Source organism: Leishmania mexicana, chromosome 9, assembly GCF_000234665.1.
Source record: "Leishmania mexicana MHOM/GT/2001/U1103 complete genome, chromosome 9".
In the NCBI taxonomy this organism is placed as follows: Eukaryota; Euglenozoa; class Kinetoplastea; order Trypanosomatida; family Trypanosomatidae; genus Leishmania; species Leishmania mexicana.
Window position 1 is genome coordinate 21,368 of NC_018313.1, and position 24,273 is coordinate 45,640.

At 53.8% G+C, this 24,273-nt stretch overlaps 2 protein-coding genes across 2 annotated transcripts; both read left to right on the forward strand.

Annotated features, from left to right (window-relative positions):
- Positions 1–586: 586 nt before the first annotated feature.
- On the forward strand, positions 587–1,324 carry LMXM_09_0080 (RNA-binding protein 5-like protein; the record flags this gene model as incomplete). Its single annotated transcript, XM_003872641.1, has 1 exon — positions 587–1,324. One exon carries the CDS (start codon positions 587–589, stop codon positions 1,322–1,324), a length of 738 nt encoding a protein of 245 aa, XP_003872690.1.
- Positions 1,325–12,224: 10,900 nt separating this feature from the next.
- On the forward strand, positions 12,225–13,124 carry LMXM_09_0090 (RNA-binding protein 5-like protein; the record flags this gene model as incomplete). The annotated part of the gene is made up of 1 exon (XM_003872642.1): positions 12,225–13,124. The coding sequence occupies one exon, from the start codon at positions 12,225–12,227 to the stop codon at positions 13,122–13,124; it is 900 nt and encodes a 299-aa protein (XP_003872691.1).
- Positions 13,125–24,273: the final 11,149 nt, after the last annotated feature.

Consider the following 24,273-nt stretch of genomic DNA (forward strand, 5'->3'; position numbering starts at 1 on the left):
AGGCTTTCGACCTGTCTCTCCTCGCACTCTCTCGTTATTACCCTCTGCACTTGCAAGTCCCTTTTGCTTTCCCTCTCCAGGTCTCATGTAATAGTTCTGTGCCCTCACAAACTTATCCCCCACTTTCTTCGTCTACCCCCCCCCTCCCCTCCTTCCCTTTGTGGACGTGTTTGTGTGCGTGTGCACGTTTCTTTTTTGTGCTGTGTTTGACGCGTTTTTTGTTTTGTTCTCACCCTCACTTGATCTCTGGCTCAATTGTGTGCGCTTCCTTCCTTGTTTTGGTTCTTACACCCCGAACCCCCCTCCCCTCCCCTCTCCCCCATTCTCTCGCTTATTGCTTCTCCCGCACGTTACGCAGTTTGCATTAGCTGACCTTCTCTTTGTGCGCTCATCTGCTTGCTCCCACTAGCCCCTTGTTTATCTCTTGCTTACTTTTTTTCGTGATACACACAGTTTAACAAACAAGTACATATATATATATATACATATACCATTCTGTTTTTCTGTGTTCTCGCCCGCGCCCCCTCCATCTCTTCCCCATAGCACTCAAGCGCACCCTTCCGCGGCAGCCGATTTGTGCACTCCGATGATGCACCCGCAGCCCGTCGCGCAGTCTCTCAATGACGACACGTTGAAGCAGAGTCGAAATGTGTATGTCGCCAGTCTGCCGCTCAGCTTCGACGACCAACAGCTTCAGGACCTCTTTTCCCCTTACGGACGTATTGTTTCCGCACGTATCATGCGCGCCAAAAAGTCGCATGCGTCGAAGGGCTATGGCTTTGTCATGTTCCGTGAGGCCAGCAGCGCCGAAAAAGCAATCGAAGGTCTGCACGGCCGTGTCGTGGATGGCTCGCGGATCCAAGTGCGTCGCGCAAACGCCGATGCGTCCATGACGTTCAGTAAAGTGTTGCACACACCCGTGGGCCCGCGCAGCACGCCGTCCACGCAGAGCAACAGTGCCACGTCTGTTTTGCAGTACACCATCCCAGATGCCCCCGCGCAGCATGTCATGTACTCGGCAGCTCTTCCGCAGGCCGCCACCGGTCTGTACGCAGCACAGCCGTCAACCTCTTCGTATGCGATCATTGCGCCAAGGACCTTTCAAGGCCAGAATCCGACCCCCTTATCGATTAATCCAAGTTATGGTGCCATAATGAACTCCCATGTGCTTCAGGAACAGAACGGTGGCATCAGTGCCGCCTACTTTTCGCACATGCAGCCACATCAGGTGTCTGTGCAAGCTGTGCAGCAGCAGCAGCCTGTCTACGTGGTGCTTCTCCCCAACGGACAGCATATCGTCCAGCCTAACCAGTTTTCCATGTAGTCACGCATGAGGTCAGTCCACGCGAGAGAAAAGAAACCAATGGGGACAATCGAATTGCATACTGCGTCACTGCGGAGGAGGAGAAGACGCTTCATCATCCACAGATGCGAGCTTTCAAGTGATGACGCGAATTCGTTGCACGCATGTGGGAGAAAGGACCCGTTTATCTGTCTCCGGCTGGCTTTGCTATTTTTCGTTTTCAGCTTCGTCTTCTCCCTCAGTGCCCCACAGTCCCGTGGCTCGACCCTCCCTCCCCCTCCGCATATCCGCACACGCGTCAGTTTTTCTGTTTACTTTTGTGTGCGTGTGGGGAGGCGCCTGTATAAACTGAGTGCTTTGCGCGGTCTCTTTTCCCTCAAAGCGGAAAAGGGCACACGGAGGGACGCACACGGTACTCCCAAAAGTAACACAATATGGGTGTGCACCCGCCCGGTAACCTTAGAGCAGTAGGAGGTTTGGAGGATGTATATCTTTGCAACTGCCTCGAAGCATGGGCTCATCGCACAACGCATGTGCGGGGGCATGTACGGAGGCGCCCTACTCTTTTTCTGTGCAATCCGCTCCTCACTTTGTGTTTTGTCGTTTCTTGTTGTTCTCAAGCAACGGTAAATAACGGTAGAGCATGCGCACACAGACAGAGACTTACATCCATGTACAACAACCGCCATCATTATGGCGACCGTTATCATCTATGAGAGGTGGAGTATGAAAGCAGTCGAAGGAAACGATAGATGTCGACTCTGCTATGTTTGTGCTCTTTTCTTTTGTACCCTACCTTTCATTTCGTTGTTGTTTTTTGGCCTGGTGCTGTCACACGCTTTGACTCTGCCTCTCTAATACTCTACTCAGTTGATCAGGGGCAAACGAACACACGTGTTCCATCTCTGCCTTTCCCTCTTCCCCCATCAGCGTTTTTTTTTGTCCTTGTCCTTCTGTTAGGCTCCTTTGTGTGAATAGAGATTTATGTGTTTACATGAGTGTGTGTGTGTGTCGTAGCGAGAACAACGGAAAATAAAGGGACGAGTAAGGAAGCAAATGACGTTACTAGTGATAACTGAGACCTTTCTCTCCTCTCACTGATTCTCTACTACTTGTAGATGTGTGGTGAATAGCGTGCTCGAGAGTGAGAGGACGAGGGATGGGCCACCTCGCTTGTCTCTAAAAGAAACGAGCACATGTGGCTTATGCATCTCTTTCGTCCACAGAACACACACACACAGGCGCAAAAAAAGAAAAAAACAGAACTGGAAAAAATGAAACGAGAAGATAAACAAAAAAGCCAAACAATTTTCGAATAAAAAAAAGATACACACATCTGTGATGCACACGTCCTGTCTTGGTGTTGTTGGATCTTGTTGTTTTCGGTTCCGGTTACTGCTCGCTTACGTCTATTTGATCCTTTCTTTCGCCCCCTTCCCTTCCCTTCCCCTTCTCCATGCTCCCTTTTTTTTCTTTACTTCACTCCCTTTGTCTCCTACTTTGGTTTCGCCTCCATCGTCCCTTATTGATGTTTTATGGATGGATGCCCTCTCTCCCTCGTGCCCTTTTCTCCTCCACCCTCACTGTTCCTTTGGTTTTACGCTCTTGTTCCAGGCTGCATCGCTTTTCCCTTACCTCTCTCCGTTCACGCTGATGATGACCAGGGGGACGCCTCCGTGCGCGGTGTCTCAGGTCCCAGTATCCAACGCTGTAGGGGAGTCAAGCAGCACCACCTCCCTCTCTCTTCCTGCCAATGCCGAGCCACCTCTGGTGGTGACAGGGTCAGGTACCTGTAACATAGAGGAGGTCAGAGCGATGTGTCGCTGCTGATGTCGACGGCCAGATCCTGAATACCGGTGTGTCGGAGAGACCTGCAACGGCGAGCACGTTTCTATCATTTATATGATGGCCGAAGTGCCAGCATCACTGGGACGCATCTCGCTGGTCCTCACTGCCTCCTGGTGAGGGGAACCTGAGCGCCACCCCGAGGGGTATGCCCGAGCTGGCGACCAGCGTGATGGGAGGAGCTGCTGTGAGGCAACATGGAGAACGGGTGAGGTGGGTAAGAGTGTGAAGCAGGGGCCGTGCTTAGGTGACAGTCACGGGCATTGTCGTAACGCGTGCCTACGGCTGCTTTGCATCATGCGATCGGGCCTGTGACGGGGTGGGGGAATAAAGTGGAGTTTGACTTCTGTTGTATGGCTGAATGGACATGCTGAAGAAAACGAACCCCGCCCCCTTTCACATCAAATTGTCCCTAATAAAAGGCAATGACAAGAGCCACGGCGCCTCCCACTGACTCGGATACGTGCGTGTACGTGTTCAAGGCATCCAACTTTTCCTTCAACACCTCGTATTCGTGAAAAAGCTGTTTTTTTTCTGCCCCCCCCCCTCTCCTACTCACTCAGATGCTGCCTCGTCTCGATAACGGAATGCGAACGTCAGCTCACGTCCAAGACACACCGAAAAGAAAAACGGAAGGAATGGCGTGACAGATGATTTTGTAAGCAAGCTCACTTTGTTTTTTTTTTTTCGTACTCTCTCCTTCCGTCGTTTTTTTTCCTTGTGTGTCTCTGCATGTGCGTGTGCTTTTTGTGTGGTTTCTCTGCGTCTTGCTGGTATCTTTTGATGTTCTTTCTCTGAGGACGTTCGCCCCTTTTTCCCCCTTTTCTTCTTTAAAGCAATACGCCTTTTTTGCAAAGTTTAGGCAACAAGTTTTATCACAAGTAAGAGTGGCAACAGTGCCTCTGAGGCTGATGCGAGACGCTGGGGAGAGGGGAAAAAATGTGAGACAAATGATGAGAGGAGGCTCCATTACTGAGCACGAGAGGAAAGTGTGTAAGAACTATCTTCTTCCCTATTCCCCCCCCCTCCTCCTCCCCAAGAGGCGCTTGATCTTAGTCTAAGCACCTATATGCCGACTCTCCCCCCTCCCCAACAGCACGTGACAAACGCTGGCGTAACGTTTTTCTCCTCCACGTATTTACTTTCCTACCGCAGTTATTTGTACGGTGCTATGCTGATATACAGATGTCTGTTTTTTTTTCCTACTTCTCACCCCCCTCCTCCGCCGCCCGTGTTTTCTCCTTTTTACCTTCATCCCCTCAGTCTTTCGTTTCTCTCTTGCAGCGCAAGATGCACATGCAACGAAGAAAGTCGATTATCTGTCCCCGTACTGCTGCTTGGGTGCCTCACTCGAATGGGGTGGATCGATCTCTTCAAGAGCACACAGAACAAGCGTACATTGTGGTTCATCATTCTTTTCTTTCGGTGTGTGTGTGCATGTGTGTGCCTTCTTCTTCGGCTTCTTTCTCCATTTTCCCCCACGCGGTGTGTCTACTGGCGTTTGCGTTGTTGGTGTTTTTTATTTTGGCTGCGGCGCACCCCATTTCCGCCTCGCGCTCCTCCTTTCCTCTTCGTGCGTGCTTTCTGTCTTTTTCCTCCGTTAACGTTTCTTTGTCGTTGTTGTGCTCCTTTGTCCGTGTGTGCGCGTGTGTGTGTCTGTTTCTTCCACTTCTCATCTCTACGTTCGTTCGCTTTTTTATGTTTCACCCTATCGCTTTTCTGTTTTCTGCCCGCTTTGTCTTTGTAAAGGAGCGTTCCTCTTCTCTTTGGTCTCCGTCTTGCGTCTTTCTTCTTACTTTGTTTGGCTTCGTACGTGAGCCCCACCGTCCTCAGCTCTTTCTCCCTTCTGTCACGCCTCTGCTTTTATTATTGTCGTCTCTATGGGCTGCGGCCTTTTTTTTGTGCTTATCACACCATTCTACTGTGGAGATGGGTGCGCTATTGTGCGCGCGCTCTCTTGCTCACCTGCTCTCCCTTCTCTCACAGCTCGTGTATGTGCATCCGTGTTCCGTTGATTTTCTGCCGTGCATTTTTTATAGTGTTTCCTTTTCCTTTGCGCTTCCTCTCTTCTCCCCCTCCTCTGTCACAGCACTGAGGGTCCCGCGAGCCACAATGGCTAACAACAGGTCAGCGAGTTGTGGTGTTGAGCCAGTGTGCATCCTCACAGCGAGGAATGAGAGAACGTTGTTCTGCAGCATGAAGAATGGGAAGAAAAGCACGGGATTAATATGTATGAGCGGGCCAAGCAGGCGGTCGCATGCATTGTCTGTATCCAGATGCGTGTGCATGAGTCTGGCGCAATTTCAGGCATTGACCGCATGCATCACTCGGGGTGCCACGCACGCCTTAACGCCTTTGAAGTCGTGTTCGTTTTCCTCTCACCCGTGTGTGTTTCTGCTCTCCCGGACATTTCCTTCGCATATGGCTTTGCCAGCTGAACTTTGTGCACCTTGGTATCAGTATCACTGCCCGCACTGCCTTTCGAGTTTCTAAAGGATGGGCGGATGAGTCACAGAAATAGCTGCCTGAAAGGGAGGCCTTCTTCCTTCGCTTCTCTTTTACCTTGCTCCCTTCGCTGGTGTAACTTTGCCAAAAGCTTAACGTGAATCGCTGACGTCGCCGCTGCGCGCGCAGACGGTGGTGACGAACTCCATGTACTTGCTCTCCCCCTCTCCCCCTTCGCCTTCTGTAAGGTACCCAGCCCCCACGCAAATGCGGTGTCTTTTCACAGTTTTCAAAGGGCTGGTCGATGAACGGGGGATGATGTACCCCGGTGAAGCAAGAAGGAAGTACATCCAACCACACATCCGCACCCGCAGTCATACCCATACCTACCTTCGTACACAATCGGCGGCCGCCTCGTTCCCCCTCCCTCCCTGCTCCCCGCGCGTGCTTGTACAGGTTTGGTGACTCTGCGACTCGCTTGGCCCCCCCTTCCTTCCTCCCTCACCACCCCCAAAGCCACCTCTCCGTGCATGAGTGACAGTCGATAATCTATATCCGGTTTCTGCGACTTCTACTTACGCCCGCGAACTCTTCCTCGCTTTCGCGTCTCCCCACGTTTTTTCTCTACCTCATTCTCATCTGTGCTGACCGAGAAGACGCGCGTGTACCTCTCTCTCTGTTTCGTTCTTTGCCCGCTTTCATGGAATGCGACCCCGCCCGTTGGTTCTCTATGTTTTTTATTTTATTTTATTGGCGCCGTTGCGTTTGGCGTGTGCGGTGGCTGTCGATCAAGTTGTTGCTCTGTCTCTCTACCTCACATCTCTTTTTTTCTCCTGGTATTAAGTCCATCGGACTTCTCCTTTCGCCCCTCCCTCCCCGCCTTACCTTCCTTTGTGTCTTTGTTATCTCTCTCTCTGTGTGTCGGCGTATCCATCTTCTATTTTGTGCCTTCGCTTCGTTCTGGTTTTTGTTTTTTGTTTTTCGCGCTCTATCCACGCTTTCATGCAGCCCTTGCGGCATCGCTGTTTCAAGTAAAGGGACGCAGCGCTCTCTCCCTCACACACCGTAAAGTGGGGAAGGTGACGGCTACGGAGGGGAGAGAGAAGAAACGTGCCTCTCTTGTCCCTTTCTCCTTTTGTATAGTTTTCGACCTCATCTACGCTCAACACGATTTCGTTTTTACTGCCATTGCCTCATCTTTATTTCGTTTTTCTTAGTTCTGTAACAAAGAGGGACAAGAAGACGACATTCACCGGCACCGTCGTCACGCAGGGGCGTATGCGTGAGTCGAATCTCCTCCGACGCTGACACGGCACCTCTCTGTATATACGCAGGCACTTTGTTTCAAAAAAAAAGGAAATTGTGCCCATGTTGGAACCGCGATCGATCAGGGGCAGTGCTTGCGTCGTGATTTCTGCCTCTGTGAGACCTCACCCACATCCCCTCATCTTCTTGTTGTTTTATTTTTACTTTTGCATGTTTCGCAGTTCTTCAGAGATGGGAAACGGAAGAAAGAAAAAAAGAAAGACACAGCGCCTACAGTGTGTATACACTTGTTCGTGAGTTAAAAAAAAATAGCAACCCTCGTTCGCAGCGTCTGCCCAACGTATATTGGTACCTCCGCCAACTCTCCTCGCATCTCGCCGTTCTTTTCCCTTACTTTGTCGTCTTCGCTGTGCTGATTTTACGACTCTATCTCTTGCTTCTCTCTCCTCCCACTATTCGGTGCCGAAGGTTCATCAAGTGTTTCCGGTGCGTGCCGTTCTCTCTCTTCCTTTCTACCTTTGATTCGAAATCACGCCCCACATCACCTGGTCTTTCTTCCGTCTCTTTCGACCTCCCCGCAAACGCACTTCGAAGTGTACATCACTCGTGCGGGTGTGTGTGGAGTCTTTTCCTCGGCTGTCGTTCGTATCTGTGTGTAATCTCGTTTAGCAGCTCGAGGGTTTTTCTTTCTCTGCCTCTTTTAGCGTCTCTCCCTGCCTTATCGCGTCACTCGAGTCTTGTTCTGCTCCCCACCCCTCTCGATGATTGCGCGTTTTGTTTTGTATGTGTTCCGCTCTTCCAAAGCCTGTCTGCCCTGCCCCTTTCCGTCTTTCCCTCGTTTTTTTTCTCGCTCTGTCTTTCGTTGCTCTTCTTCTCTCCGTGTGTCTGCGTGCCTGTGAGCACCGATCCAAGATATGGCGACGTAGTGCGATACACGTTTGTGTCCGCGCACTCTGTTGAAGCGTTTCCGGCACACACTCCGCCATTGGTGAGTGCAACCAAACGCACTCGCAAATGGCGAAGGGCGGACAGCTTCAGCTCTCTTCGCTATCATTTCTGAGGCTGAGTGGCACGCATGTGTCTGTGCGAGCTATGCTCACACACCCCTGCACTGGACGCGACTACAAACTCGCTCGCTCACCTACCTGCTTACCTCCCCCCTCCCCTATACACACAGGCACAGACACCCTCATCAAAGGCTTTCTGTTTTCAGTACACGCTACCTTTTCCTCTTTTACTCTCCTCAAGGTGTCGTTTTCTGTTGTCCGTCTTCCAATATCTTTCCTATGTGCTCTGATTCTGGTTTCAACTCGCGTGTGATGCCACTTCCCTACGTGTTCACTTCATCACTATGTATCTATTTCTATGTGTTTGTGGTTCAGCCTGTAGTACTGCAAGCTGCCATATAGTTGAATGTTCGGTGTGAGGCACACCACCGCCACCTTTGGGGGAGCACGCCTCCCTTTGTTATTTGCGTTCGACAAGCGAAATGGCACCTACGATGCCCTCGCGCCTGTATGCTAGCGCGTGAGAAAAAGTATACATAAATGAAGTTCTATTCACGAACAAAGTGCGAACGCCTTGCAGTAACAGCACCACCAGTGAGTGAGTGATGGGTACGACGGAGACGCTGAAGGTCATTGGCGTAGCCTCTCGAAGAGATTCTTGAAAGCCTCAGCGCACGTACCCAGCTCTTTTTCCCCCGCCTTTCTCTTTTCTCTTAGCTTCCCAAGCACTTATTGCTAGTTTTTATGGTTCTTGTTGGACTGTGCCGATGATCTCTCCTTTGTTTTGTCTCCGCTGTCTCTTGTGGTCTGCCTGCTCTCCCTTTGTGTTGCTGGGGATCATTTCGTTTTTTTTTCGGTATGTGGGGTGGGGGTGGGAGCAGCCTTCGAGCAGGAGGACTGATTTCTTTTTGCTGTGGTAGTGGTGCCTACGCATGGCTGTTTATGTGTGTGTCTGGGAGGGAGGGATGAAAGCACAAAGCAAGGACACTGGCCGGTAGAGGAGTGTCCCTTTTATGCCGTCCTTGTCAATGCACCGCAAGACACACCGCACCCGCCCACTTACACAGACGCGTATGCCGATGAAATCACCATCGGGGAGAAAGGGGGGCACAATGACCCATCACCATCCGACCAGTTATCATTCACTTGTTTTTCATGTTCCTCCCCTGGGTCCGCGTGCAGCCTTCTGTGCTTTGCACAGAAAGCAGATATCCAGGTTCGCTCTTCTTCACCTCCTGTAAAGTGCCTCGTCGCCTTCGCGCGTGTTCTGTGTTCTCTACCCCCCCCCCTGCCCCGCCTTCCTCCGCCCACCTCCAACTCCTCTGCCTCTCTGTTCTCTGTCTTTTCTTGCGTGCATCTTTCTCACACCTCAGCTCTGTGTACTCAGATGGTGGCTTTCATCTTGGCCTCGCTTTCTCTTCGAGTGGCTGGTTGCCGCCTCTGAAAAAAAAGAAGAAAAACATCGAATCGCAGAATAAAAGGACCCACGAACGTGAATGCTATCATTGTGACCTTTCCTTGTATCCCTCACTGGGAGCTGATTTTACCATCTCATTTTTGCTTGTCGGTTGACTCGGTTCTCTGTCCCCGTCCCCGGTCTACCTTCTTCTTTACCTTTTTTTGTTTCGTGTGTCCACCGGTGTTATTACGGACTCGCCTTGTTTGCCATATCCATCTTTTCCCACGTCGTGACGTACGGCGCGCTGCTGTTGCGCCCTACCACGTAATGGACAGGCAAGCAAACGAACGCAGCGAAGGGCTCGCATTAGCCAAGAACGAAAAAGAAACGTCTCTCTTCTACCTTCTTTCCGTTTCCGTTACTGCTTTCCGCCGTACTTTTTTTTTTAGGAGGAGGCGGAGGTGGAGGTGGGGGAGGGACTCTTTTTCCTGTCTGTTCCCCGTTATCTCTCTCTTCCTCGCCTCCCGCACTCCCCGGCTTGCCCCCTTCCTAGCACAGCACCGTTCTCGTCGGCCACACTGCCTTCCAGCACAACCGCCTTTGCTGTCCCTTCCAACGAAGAGCTGATGCAGTGGTTAGGGAAGCGTTTTCGCTGAGAGAGAGGAAGTGGTGGTGTGCATGAGAGATTGAAAGGAAGGGTTAGGGAGGGAGGGAAGAAGAGTATACCAGGGTACGTGTGCCCACACTGTCACTTATCTCACCGTCATGCAGGTGCTTCCATTGCACATTGCATCCCGTTCTACAGCCCCCTCTCATGTATGCTACTCTACGAGTGTACGCGCGGGAGATGAACGCAACAACACCAGACGCGAAAGGTGTCGTGGGAGAGAGAACGGAGCCATCAAAGACGAAAGACCTCTCCCCCTCTGGGCAGCAAGAGGTGGGGCTGGAAGAAAAGAGAACGCGGTGAGAAGACGCAGCCGGTGACGTCGTCCCTGGCATCCCTGGCGTGTGTGTGTGTGTGTGTGTGTGTGTGTTTCGCAGGAGTCTTTTTCTCGTTCGCCTCCTTTCTTTTGTATCGCTGCATGTCCTTCGTGTAGCCCTGGCTCTCTCTCTCTCCCGCTCTTTCCTCCCAAACTCGCTTCCTCCTGGGACTACAGGGAAAGACAAAGGGAAAGAACACAAGACACACACACACTCGCGTGGCACAAGCGGAATGGACACACCCGCCCAAAGCTGTGGAAAGGGGAGGAGAAGGGGGGGAACGGTGTCGATTATAACCTCTCCTCGTCGGGGAAAAAAAACGACACAAAGGAAAACGAACAAAGTCCCGAGGAGCACTTTCCTGTGTACGCATCGGGACGTGTACAGGTGCATGTATGCCGTTTGCTTGCAAACGGCAAGATGCAGAGCGCACAACGGCAAGTGTATCTTCTTCTTGTGGTGAAAGAACGGGGGAAAAGGAGTCGAGAAACTCACGCACACGCACGCACATCTTGCTGCAAGCAATGTGTGTCCCGGCAAACGAAGCGTGCAGGCAAGCAGATGCTGCACGTAGAGTCCTATGTGCTGCGGTCATGGCTGTTCTCTGCCCCTCCTTCCCCTCCCTTCTTCTTTGTGTCTGTGTCTGTGTAGTGCTTGGGTGTGCTCCCCCTTCCCCTGGCCCAGTTATCAACTTTCTTGTTTTGTTTCAACGGCTCTTTTTCGCGCCACTTGCAGGTTCCCTTCCCGCTTAGGCGCCTCCGACAGCTCACATTCGAACCGACGCACGCACAGAGTTACCATGCTGCCGTATTCCACAACCAACAGCAACCAACAGCAACGCGAAAAGACGCCTGTGGTTCCCTGTTTCCAATGAAAGGAGAAAAGCGAAGAGATAATTTTTATTTCCAACAGAGTGCCCACCCTTTTCTTCCCTTCCCTCCCCTTCTCCTCCCTCTCGTTTCTTTTATGATTCCTTTCTTTTGTTTTGGGGTTTTGCCTTCTGCCCCTTTCCGTGTTGTCGCCTTATCACCTCTCTTTTATAGAAGTACTCGAGCGTAGTGGCCACTGACTCGTGTCTGTTGTCATGTCTATCATCACGCCACAGGCGTGCGATTTGCCCGTGCGACTTGTTTATTGTCTTCGCCGAAGACAAAGCGAAACCAAATAAAAGTTTCGACAACAGCGAGCGCCCTTCATCCGAAACGCGCACCCCCATATCCACGCACCACGTCTATCATGACAACGATGGAATTCGAAACACGCGCCACAGAAGCGGACCGCTTACTCTTCCACCGAGGCTATGAAATAAAAAGCCTCGTAGCGGAGGGGCAGTTGACAAGGCGCAATGATTTATCTCTTCCCCGTCGCGCTCCTCGTTATCATGCCTCCCCCCTCCCCTTCGTCGATCTCTTGCCTTCTCCGTCTCCTCCGCTATTACTGGCAAACGCACGTTTCCTTTCCCCCACAATCTTCGTCTCGCTGCGCACCGTGGCAGATGTCGCTCACCATATCCGCCCTACACAAGCCCTAACCGAATTTTTTTTGTGCCTCTCTTTTCACCCATCGACAAACTTTTCACTGCTCCTCCCCCCCCCCTCCGCAGCTCTGTCGTCAGTCTCCCTCACACATTGCTGCAAGCTCACACACTGGACAAGCACAGGTGTTCGCTCCATCAGGAACACGTACGGAGAAAAGATACTCATCGAGTAACGGAAAAACAAAAGTCCCGAAACACGCGGCACCAGCACTTGTTTTCTCTCCGTATCTCTCCTGCTCGACCACTTCCGCACTTCTCACACTCTGCTTTTCACTCACCGCTGTTTCCTCGCGAATCAGAGCACCCGTCCTTTTTTATTATTTCCTCGCTTTGCTTATACATCGCCTCGCGTGCACGTGCAACCTGCGCTTGACGACGCCGTCTCTGCGTGCGTTCGCATCTTCTGCTTGCACTCTTTTTTCTTTCCATTAAGCAACGATGACGCTGAACTTCGACATTCTTGCCGGCAACAACGCTGACTGGGGCTTCGACTGCCTTCCTACTGCGCCTGAGCGTAGTCCTACTCCGGCCCTCTTCACGCCCTTCGGCGTCACGGCCGGCACCGAGTCGGACTTGATGATGGGGAGCCCTTTGCAGGCTCTCGCACCGCGCGTCATGTCCGGGTCGCTGCAGACAATGGCCCAAAGCGTGCAGTTAAGCGACTACGGTGAGAATGTGTCGCCGATGAAGAACGACTCGCTCAACATGTCCGTGCAGGCAAGCGACCCTGCTGCGCGTGCCTATGACAGCAACTTGTACGTTGCGTCTCTCCCCGAGTGGTTTACGGACGCCGACCTGCACGAGCTGTTCAAGCGCTTTGGCCCCATCGTTTCTGCCAAGGTCATGTGCCACAAGGGAACGCACCACTGCAAGGGCTACGGCTTTGTGCTGTTCCAGCGCACCGACGACGCGGCAGTGGCGCGGTCGGAGATGATTGGTCACGTAGTGGGCGGCAACAAGATCCAGGTTCGTCGTGCGCGCTCTGCCGCCAGTGCCCCTCTCACAGAGGCCGCTTCGACCGTGAGCGGCACCTTTACTGAGTCCCCCGGCACGACGCGCACGTCGTCGTCGAACGTGACGCCTATCAACTACGCCGCGCACATGGTGCCGGCCCAGCAGCCGTCGTTTAACCCCCTGTACCCCGCCACCACACCCTTGACCCCGACCTACGTTCTGACAAGCCCCGGTGCTCCAGTGCAGAATGCAACACACACGCAGCCGGCCATGTTGGTGGCCATCCCGAACGGTCGCACGATGGCGCAGGGTGCGGGTGATGTGATGTACATGGTGTTGGCGTCGTCTGCGCAGCAGATGCAGTCAACCAGCGCGATCTACTAAGCGCCAGCACCTCATGCCATAGGCGACGCACCACTGGCGCCAGCACAGTCGAGGATTTTTGCGGTATGTCTCTCATCAGCCTCTGCGCCCCACGCCTCGAATACCTTGCTGCTGCCTTTCCTCCTTTCTATCTGTGTTTTGCTCCTTCCTCCCTCCCTTCATGTCTTCCCTTTGCTCCGCTCCTTGCTTGTATTTTTGTCGTCCTCGCTTCTTTGTTTTTGTTGTTTTATTATGTCCCCGGCTTTGGCGTTCTACGTCCTACCTCCTCCCACCTCTCATCTCTGTGTACGTGTTTGTGAGTGGGTCTATTCCCTCGTGCTTTCTCGTTTCTCGGCCCATCATCTCCCCTTCCCCCCTTTCCGCCTCTCGCGTACTTCGATATTCCTGTAAAGGATGTCACTGGCCACTCTCTTCTCTCGTCTCTCCCCCTCTGATCCTTTTGTAGGTGCTCTCGCTTTCTCTCTTTTGTCTGTCTGCGTGTGGGTGTCTCTATCGCCACCGGTGCCTCCTCCACGTCCCCCTTCTCCCCCTAACTTGCTGATACTTCTTCCTTCTTTCTTCACCCGCGCGCCCTCTTCCTGTTGTTGTGGTCTCGTCTCTCGATGTGACATTCACGTGGTTCATGCGGGATTTGGTTTTTGTCGTTGTGACGCATCCTCCGTATACTCTCTGTCGCCACTCTGCACCGTTTCCCTATGCCGCCTCTCTTCCCCTTCTCGGCCCCCGTCGCTCTTCTTCTCCCGGATCCACTGTCGCTATCGGCCTGCCGAGGGCGAGGAGGGAGGGAGGGAGGAAGGCGCGGCCAACAGGATTAGATGTTCGTGCCCCCTCCACCTTCTCCCCCCTCTCCTCTACTCCCCGTTGGTTTCTTTTCTTCCGGTTGCCCTCTATCTGCCAAGGCTTCTCTTCACAACTACCCTCTCCTTTTCTCCTCTCTCCACGTCGCCGCCTTTTCTTCTGACTTTACCCCCCCCCCTTTCAATCTTCGCTTGTCGCGCGCACTTTTGATTACTTAGCTTGAAAGTTACCTTGTTCTCTTCTTACTCCCCTCCCTTCCTCCTTCACACACCCTTCCTTATACATCAATCATCATGATCGCTGCCGTTTTACTATGATTTCCCGCCGACGTCCTTGTCTGCTGCGCTCCTTCATAACCCTCCCAGCGACAGGAAAACAAGAGAATCGACAAGGTAAGGCCTCCGAGAAAGGGAGCTCTCCACTTCGAGCACACACGCGCGCGCGAGTCTGCATACCCAATGAACTGCCTGTGCGTGTTTATAGTCTGTTCTTCTCCCTCCCGCTCTTAGCGTGTGCCTGTGCGCGGTGTGCGTCTTTACCAGTCTGCGTCACCGTTTCTCGTCCGCTCGTCGAAGACACCCCCACACGCCCACGGCAACAGAGAAGCAACTTCTCGCTTTCCCGCTTTCTTTTTTCTTCTGTTCTCTCCTTCACTCCTCCTCCTCCCTCTTCTCTCCTCTTTGCTTTACTGCTTCGACACTTGTTCTTTGTGTCATCGTATTTTGTATTGTTTCTGCCTCGCTGCTGCTGCTGCCGTGTGTGTGTGTGTACGTGTCTCTCTCTCTCTCCTTCTGTCTTCTCTCTGTTTTATCAGCACCATCTGGAGATTTGTTTTGTTTGGTGGTGGTGTTATCGCTATCTTCTCACACGCTAAACGCTTCGCCTGCCGTTTGCTTCCTCCCCCCTCCCTCCCCCTTTTTCAGATTCGAAATGGAGCGGTCGTCTTTCTCGCTTACCCGCGCGCCGTGCGTGGGTAACTGCTTAGGTGTGGGCATGTGTGTGTGTGTCGGAGATGCAGACCAGAACACCTGAGCACTTGGTTTGTCTACTGTGCGCATGACAGAGAGCGGTAGTGTGTACACATGCGTCTGATGGTGCTTGCCCCCTCCCGCCCCCCCTCCACACGGTGCCCCACACGGGCTGCCCGATAGAGACGTCTCCCTTTCTTATAGTTCCACCCCGTCTTGGTTCCTTTTCTGTTTATGGCTCACATCTTACGTGCTCTGTTACTTCTTACCTTCTGTACTCTTTCGGTAATAAAAAATTTCTGTTCGTCTCTGTCTTCGTCGTCACGCTGGTGCAACTCTTCTTTCGCTCTCTCTCTCTCTATGTCCGTCCACGTCTGTGTGGCGTGCCCTTTTGGCTTGTGTGGGATGTGGTGGCCGTCCGCCTCCACACGTTCCCCCCTCCCCCTCTGTATGCAGCGGGAGAGCGCGCCCAAGAAGCACCCGGACAACGGAAAAAAAAACATGTAGGTCGGCGATGGAGTACGCACGAGTGCGCATGGAGAGGACATACAAAAATGCAATCAGAATCAAGCAGAACAGAAAGCAGAAAAAAAAATTGAACACACAGAGAGACACTCACAGACAGACACGGCCTTTGCGGCTTGTCCTCCAGCCCCTCTCCCCTCCCCTCTCCCCCCACCCGCTTTCTCCCGTTTTCGACTTCTCTCCTTGCTCTCTGCGTCCCCTCTCGGTCTCCAGTCCTTCACTGCTTACTTTCGCCTCGCCGTTCTTTCCTTGTCCGTTCTTTTTTCTTTAAGTTTGCCGCATCGGCTGGTTTTTCTTTTTCTCCGCTTTCTTTCGGTTTGTGCTCCTCGCTTGTGTGCATGCGTCTTGCTGGCGGTAGGGCGATATTGTAGGTAAATGACGCTGCCACGCTGTATTCGCCTCTTAAGAAGGCCAAGGGCCTCGTCAATCAGAACGGCTTTGATGTTTTTTTTTCTGCTTCTCTGTTGGCTGTGTTGCTTTTTTTCGTTGTTTCTCCTCGCGTGCGGTCTGTCTTTCACCTCTGCCATCTATGTGCATCAGTGCACACCGACACGGGACAGAGAGCTTGCCAGACTGGCCAGCAATTAAATGCAGCGTAAGCGAGAGAGGGAGGAAAGGAGGGTGATGAGACTCGCGGACTAGGGGAAGGCGGGCTAACTATGTCAGCCCCGTCCCCTCCCCTCCCCCTCCCCCTCTTTTCTCTCTACCCAAGCATGTGAGAAGGTATTTTCGTTCGCCGCTGCTTTCGTTCATTTTTTGTTTATTTTTTTCTCTCTCTTGTCGAGAAGGAGGGGTCCTCCGACGTCCTTTGTGCGTGTGCCCTCCCCCTCCCCCTCCCCCGTCTATTTCCCCCTGTTCGGCCACTTCTTTCTTCTTTCTGTACCGCGTACTTTCCCTTTGTTTCTGCTCGTTTCTCATGGAGGGAAGTGCTCATCATTAATAACACGAATCTGTGCTGGTGCGCCAGCGCCATGGGAGACGTGCATATACGCGTGCGTGCCAGTGCGTGTGTGGTGATGCTGTCGATACACTTGGACCGTCACACACACACACACATAGAGATTGCAAGCGCACGGGCGTACAGGCCTGTGCGCACACGCAGTAGCACTTGTATGAGGCGTATAGTATGCATAAGCACAGACACAGCTCCCCCTGTCTATGCGATGCGTGGGCGCAGCTTTCTTCGTTTTCCATTTTTTGTGTCTCTACCCTTGTTCCTCTAAGTGTTCTCACATGTACACGCAAAGGCGCAATGCAGCTGCTCGCTTCGACCTCCCCCTCCCCCTCTTCCTCCTCCTCGGTCATGAAGGGACAGCATTAGCCAACTGTTTCCTCTGCTTTTCTTCTTTTCGCACGTGTGTCTATGTGACGACGCTGCATGCTCAACAACTCCTGCTGCTAGTGCTGTTGCTGCTCATGAGGGATTTCATTTCTCAGAAGCCTTCCCCCTTTTTCCCAGTCGCCGGTTTTCTTCCCCACCAAGTGTGTGTGTGTGGCAGCCTATTCTTACTTTCCAATACGTTATTTTTCTTCTCACAATGCCTGCTGCTCCCCACCTCTTCCCCTCTCTTTTCTTATGTTTCTCCCGTTTTTTTCGCTTTTCCTCTGTGATGTACACAGGGTGTCTGTCTCTCACCCTGCCCTTCCCCCTGTCTCTCTCTCTCTTGCTCGCATCGCTCGTAATGGTTTTCCTTGCATGTACGCTTGCTCACGTCCCGTCCCCCGGTGATGGCGTGCCCCCTGTCACTCCCTTTTGTCTGTTGCTTCCCTTTTTTCTCTATCGGTGTGTGTGTGTATTCTGCAACAGCGCTGCCTTGTGTTTTGGTTGCTGTCCCTTTCTCTATTTTTTGTGTAGGAGTGTGTGGGTGCGTGTGTGAGCGTTTCCGCGTGGGTGTGTGTATTCTGAGGGCGCGTATGTCGTGCCTCAAACTTCGTCTTCCTTCTGCTTCTTTACTCGGTGCAGATGAGGTTGATGGCGCTCTCTGTGCTTTGGCCCAGTCTTCTTCGTGAGCGGACGGTCTGTCGTGTGCGGCACGTATCTCACCTGTCTGCCCGTCACACAGCACGAACAGAGGTACGCGCTCCCACGTGTCTTCTCTCACCGCGGTGTGGCAGAGAAAATGGCGCATGCGACCCCACTCAAGATCGCGCGCACATACACACAGACGCCATTGAAGTACCAGCCGTCATCGCTGCAGCCGCGCTCCGCGGGCTCCTTTTTTGTATTCGTCTGGCTCCCTCGTTTTTTCACTTAGGCAGATGCTTTTACACCGGACTGGTGCCCCCGATATAAACCCGCGCCATGTCTTGCTGAAGCAGTGGCGCAAGGCTAGAAAAGAAGACGTGCGGGAGATGGGGCAGCGGCAGGCGGCTAAGTCAGCTCCGAGACAGCGGTTGGGCACACCGAAAAGAGATAGGGAGGTGGCCTGTGCCGTTGAGCAGGTGCTATCTGAAGACAAGTTCGCTTCTTCATGGCATTGTGTGTGGCCCTCATCCTCTCTCCACTCTTTCCCCCCCCCGCTGTCCACTGCCCTCCCCCATCCCGCCTTCGACTTATTTTTGTGTGTTCACTTCGTAGACGCTCTCATGTTCACTGTTTGTTTCGCAGCTGTCATGGCACCATTCTCCCTCTCTCCCTTCCCCCAACACACACACACGCATCCACACACGCACAGCCCCCTCTTCCTTTTTATAGTTTGCTCGGTGAATGTTTCTTACGCGTGCCAGCCGCGGGGGCGCAGTGGAGGAGGGTTGGGGGATGGCAGCAACCACTCTCCTTCACCTACCCCTCCCTCTCCTCACTCCCTCTTGTCTCTCTTCCCCCCCCCTCATCGCACGCGCCTCTGTCTGTTTTGTGCGTTGGCAAGTGCGTGTGTGGATGCGTGTGCGTGTGCGTGTGCGCGTGTGTGTGGTTACATCCTTTACCTCTTTTCGGGTATTCCATCTTTTTGGTCTCTCGTTTTCTTTTCCTATGTTCCTCGGATGCCATCGTCCGCGTAGGAGCGTCTCGCCGCAGCAGCGCTTTTCCTCCCTCCGCCGGCACTGGTTCTTGGAAGTTCCGCCCGCACAGAGACACGCACTTTACCGAAAAAAAAAGAAGACACACACACACATACCGACAACATAGACCTCAAATCGGGTTATTATTTTCGCAGACGGTTGCAGCGGCAGTAGACGAAACGGAAGTCATGCTTACTCAAAACTATCCTTGTTTCGGACACGAGCACCCACACCCACACCCGCGCCCGCACCCGCACGTGTGCACCCTTTTGTGCGCAACACGAATACATCAACGAAAAAAAAAACGAACAAAGAAGAGCAACAAGAGGATGGCTGCAAAGAGGAGAGAAAAGGGAGCGCATTCAACACCGCAGCAGACACAGCCACAAGTGAAGAGTGCGCCCTGGCCTGCGCAGCGTTGTCGTTCTTCTACTTTTCTTTGCTCTTTCTTCCATCGACGCACGCGCTATTCCTTTCCATTTTGTTTTTCCTGTGATGTGCTTCTTCCATTTTTTTTCCGTCTTTCTACCCCAGAAGTGCAAGGCTGCTGAGCCTGCGGGACAGCAGGAGGCCGCTCTCGCCCCAGCTCTGCGCGGGCACCTGTCTGCGTCTTGGACTCCTGTGACGCCGAGTGACCGGCAGTGACTGCAAGGAGTGCAGATGGTGTGTTGCCTGCTGCTCCGCTAGCACTATGGTGTCCCCTCTCCCTCTGTGTTTATTATGAGGGCGGCTGACCCAGCGTTGTACCTGGTATGCTACGCGTGATGCGCGGATCGCTCGACGCTCGAAGCAAGTCTCGCTTCAGGCTACAGTCCTGCACGCAGTGAAGTGATTACGCACATATCCCTCGCGCTGCACGGACTTCCCTGTCGCGTGTTTATGGCTGCCCATCTGTGCCCCTTCAGGAGCACACGCTATGGGTGCTTTGCGAGCAGGCGCATGTATATCCACGGGCCTCCTCCTCTTGCCACACAGCCATTCCCGTCAAAGGCGTGCGGATTCAGAAAGAGGCGGAGTGGCACTGCTGTCACAGGCTCATGGCCGTGTCCCCCCTGTCGCGGCACATGCGGACAAGTCATCCAGGCACGCCTTCGTGGCCTCGACGAGCATGGGCGATGAAGGCAGCGAGTCCCCTACCAGACAACAATGCCGTCCTGAAATAGGCCCCAGGGCCCGAAAATGCGAGCGCTGCGGAGCACATCTGTCATGGTGTATGCAATCCAAAGAAGGCATGCAGAGGTTAGCAGACCGCGAATGATGGACGAGCGAGGCGAGAAGAGACCCATGCCGATGAACGCCACAGTGGATGCGTGTGAAGGCATGAGGCATCTCCTGCATCTGACCGGGTGGGCTGATGAGGCACAGGTGCCGGAAGCATGACGAGAACATCCCGAGTCGCGCCATCGCGTCCTCCAGACTCTCCAGTGTGGAGAGTCACCGCACCATACTGTTGAAGGCCGCGGCTTGACGCGACTGAGGGTGAAGCATGGCATACGCAGGCAGGGAGTGTACAGTCTCAGAGGGCCCTAACCTGCGACTGGCCAATTTCCCCCTTGAGCTCATGCGGCATGCACCTAGACCACACACACACCCCTGTTATCCCACACGGCTGACATCCACTGCCTCCGCCCTTGAGCGCATGACCATGAACACGGCCCGCCGGGATCCAGGCATGCAGCCCACGCGAGTCTCCGTCTGGCGCCGATCGCGCAGCACGCATTCGAAGAACGAACGAGGGTGTGCAAACAGAGCCCGTACAACGCGTGACCCGCTTCGGCGGCAGGAGGGTTTCACCTGGACGGCCACGATGTAGCCGTGATGCGACAGAGACGGGTGAGCTGTGGCTGTGCAGGCGTATAGCTGTTGGCCTGTTCGTCGTAGAATGGACACTCTGAAGAAAGAAGTCCTTCTCTCCTGTGTCCATGTCTGTCGATCTCTGCAAGCAAAAAGCCCCTGTGGGTCTCGTGCCATCACCAGCTCGTCTGTCGTTTCAGGATGTTTACTTGGCGTTGACGTGAGCCGCACCCTCTTCCCCTTCCCTTACCGTGTGTGTGCTTTAGGCCTATTTGGTACGCGTCGTTATCCACCCCCTCCCCCACCCGTGAGCGTCTTTCTCGTTTATTCCTCCCTTCCTCTTCTTCCTTTTTCCACCGTTGCTCCTCCCTTACTTGGGTGGGGTGTCTGCTGTGCTGCTATGTAACGTTGCTCCTTCCCCCCACCCCCTCTTCTGTTGATGTGCTGTGCCTGCGTGCTTCGCTTTGTTTCACTGCTGCCGCGCGCCTTCATCACTGCCGTCGCTGCGGCCTTGCTGGGGTGTTTTGTGTTCGCGTGTGGGGGGGATATTCCATTGTATACAGTAATGGCGATGTGCCCGGGCTTCCACGCACACTTCACGCATGCACACGCACACACACATACACAAGCACACAACCCGCCCTTGCTGAGTGCCAGCGTGTGCACATGCGTGAGGTCGTTCATGTCTTGCTTTTGCTCCTATTGCTCGCCCCACCACCCCTCTTCTCTCTCTAGCAGCTGTCATGGCTCTGGGTGCCGCTGATGAGGGTAGTGACGGGCGAACCCAAATTGCGCACGACGCACCTGTATCGCTGTCGTTTCTCAACCCCTTCTCTTGTTGTTGACTCTTCTCTGACACTTTGTATCGTTGCCTTCGACTCACCGCCACTCACTTTCTCTACGTTTTGCTGGCGCGTGTCTGTAGATTGGCCCTCTTCTCCTTCGGGGGGAGGGGGCTGTCGGGACGCCCTCCCGTCCTCCCACTCTTCACTTTGTACTGCAACCCCCGCCCCCCACCCCACCCCTTCACACATGGTACGCTGACACGTTGAGGGGTGGCACCGGTCGAAGCGTTGGAGTGACTGGCGGGGGAGGGGGTTGGTATTTTGGTTCACGCATCTGCGTCTCGCGTCAAAGTAGCTTTTTTTCTCTTGATGTATTGCCTCGCTCACTGCTGCTATCGCCCCCTCCCCTCCTGCTTGACCTGTTACAAGCTCAAAGAATGAGATATGTGGGCAGCAAAGAAGGCGCTAGCACCGCCATTCCCTCTTTACTCGCTCTTGCTTCTCCCCCCTCCTCCCCTCCCTAAACAAAAAGCGGGTGGATAGCCTTCTCCTTGCCACAGCCTTCTGAAATCCCAGTGCGACGAAGTGAGCCGTGGAACCTGCTCTTGCGCCATGCGTTAGAGGTTGTGAGAGGCTTGCCAATTCGTGTCGTTTAGGCTTTTTTTTCAGGACACGTGCGGCTGAGCGCTTTTAATCGCCTGGAACTAACCATATATATATGTAGATGTATGCATGCGTGTATGGGTTCTGGCGTCTGCGTATCCTCTCTGCTCCCTCAGCGAGTATGGGTCTGGGACATTGTCGTTCTTCGTGCGCACCTTGAAGATGTGGTCCGCTCTCCTTCGCATGGTCTTCTGTTTCTGAGCTGTCCGCCGTTTTCGTCTGTTCGTTGCTCCCGCTCTTCTGCGCTTGCCCTTAGTATAACATCATCACCGTTGCTGCAGCTGGTGGTCTCCCCACCCCCACCCCCAGTTCTCCTGCTACTTTCCTCTTCGTCTCCGAAAGACTATTTCTTGTTCCTCTCTCTCCCCCTACCTGTAGCTGTCCATCACTATTTTGGCCTCACGTGGTTGGTTGCTTCGGTCCTCGGCTTTCACCGTCGTCCATCCCCACCTTCCCCATCTTTTCCTTGTTAATTTCTTTATTCTTCTCCCCCTCCCCCTCCCCCTTGCTGTCTGCGTGCTGCCCGCTGACTCTCTCGCTCGTTTTGCGTTTCGCTGACTCATTTTCCTCTGGCCTTTTGCCGCAGCGCTCACCTCCACCCCTCACGGATGCCCCTCCCCCCCCACCCCCACCCCCGACTTTGACGGAAGTGGGGAGTGGAATGGGAAGAGCGTGGCACGGTACCGCGAGCCGCACGCGTTGGGCTCCCGCATACGCATCTAGAGAGCTTCCAACAGGAGGTACCGCATCTTGTGAGCCAACACGCTGAACACACTGAGCGTCGGGATGTGCGTGCGACAGGCGGATCGGAGCACAGACGCACAGCGACCGACTCACCCACGCAAACGTAGTGCTTTTTCGTAAAGCGATCCAGATACCGCACCGATGTAGCCTGCACTCTTCTCCTTTCCGCTCTCCACACTCCAGTCGTCACTGCCCTCGGCATTGACCACGCGTCTGTGCCTCGCTCTATACAATCGAGGCGACACTTCGCACCCCTCTCGGTGTGGGTGTGTGGAGTTGTCGTGTCCCTCCTTTGTGCTGCTATTCGCCTGCACGGGCGTGCGAGGAGTGAGCGAAGCGAATGTGGTTGGGCTCCATAACTTGCCCGTCACTCCCTTATCCGCCCCCCCCCTTCCCCTCCCGTGTCGCCCTCAGTGCTTTAGGTCTTAATTACGGCATTTTCTCAAGCACAAGCCTTCACCCTCTCTCCCCCCACATACACATACAACCACACCCAGAACAGACAGAACACCTCTGCGTTGTTGATGGCGGTGGGAAGTGGGAGGGAGGGCGACGGCGCTTTTTGAATGTTTTCCGTTTCGGCCTCCCTCTGGGGTAGCTGTATGCCCTTTGTTGTTCTCGCTTTGGTGATGGCGGCCATGGAACGCGTTCGCCTCACTTGCTGTTGTGCATGCGTGTGTGGGTGTTGTGAGGCGGGTCGCTGCGCTGCTATGCGTATAGACGCACTTCGCCTCGTGGAGGGTTGTGCACACACACGCGTGTATGCTTTATTTATAGCGGGGCGTTAGTGAGTATGGCTGTGCTGCTGGCGCCTTCTCCTTCAACTGGCCTGTTCTCCCTCTTTATCTTTATCGTGCTCTGTGCTCATCCACAGAAGTTTTCCTCTCCCTGATGCGCCGCGCACCTGCGTGCGTGTGCGTGTGTTCCGCCGTTCTCGCGCTTTCCACCTCTTCTTGATTTTCCCTTTTCCTCGTCTCTTCGCTTGTGTGTGTGTGTGCACCGTTTATTTTGCTTTCTGTGGTACAGTCTCGTATGTGCAAGGACACACACACACACGCTGGCGAGCCCCCTTTCCCTCCCCTCACACATGCACCAGGACCCATTTTTCACACAGCGGCAGTTTGCAATGTGGAGGTGCTAGACGAGCGACGCACAGCGTGCATGCCATGTCTGCTGAAGTTGATGCTGTACGCGATGACCGCACAGCATCCAAGTCAATGATTACGTGTAGCGAACCACACCAAACATGCCCGAACACTTGAACGGCAAGCCAGAGAAAGACGCAAGGCCCGCTCCAACGGGTCTGGTGTGCGTGCACCTCGTGGCCGGGGGGCCGTTATTAGTTGCAGCACCCTTTTGCCAGCTCGTGTTCAGGAGTGAGGAGCCACGCGATGGCGTTCCTTGCTTGTCTCACTTTTTTCTCCGCTTCCTGCATGATGTTGAGGGTCACGGGGACACATTTCTCAAGCAACACACAGTCGCTTAAGCCCCTGCTTCAGCTTCCTCTATGTCTTGTTGCTGGCGCGCCCCCTCTCCTCCCCTCCCCCTCCCACTTTCGCTGGCGCTTGCTATCCCTGTCCTCCTAACATCTGCGTTATGTTTTCTGCCTCCTCCTCCTGTTTTTCCTTTCGCTCTTCTCTCCATCTTTTGTGTCTTGGCTCTCTCCCTCTCTCCCTCTCTCTGTGTGTGTGTGTGTCGGTTGCTTGTGGTTGTCCCCTGCGACGTGTTTCCACGGCATCCCGAAGCCTGGTCGTGCTCTTCTCCTCCCCCCCATTCACGCGCTCTCGTGCTGGCCCTTCAACCGCTCATACTGTCGCCAGAGTATTCCGGAGCCCTGTGCTTTCCTTTCATGTGTTCGCTATCAATTCTGTT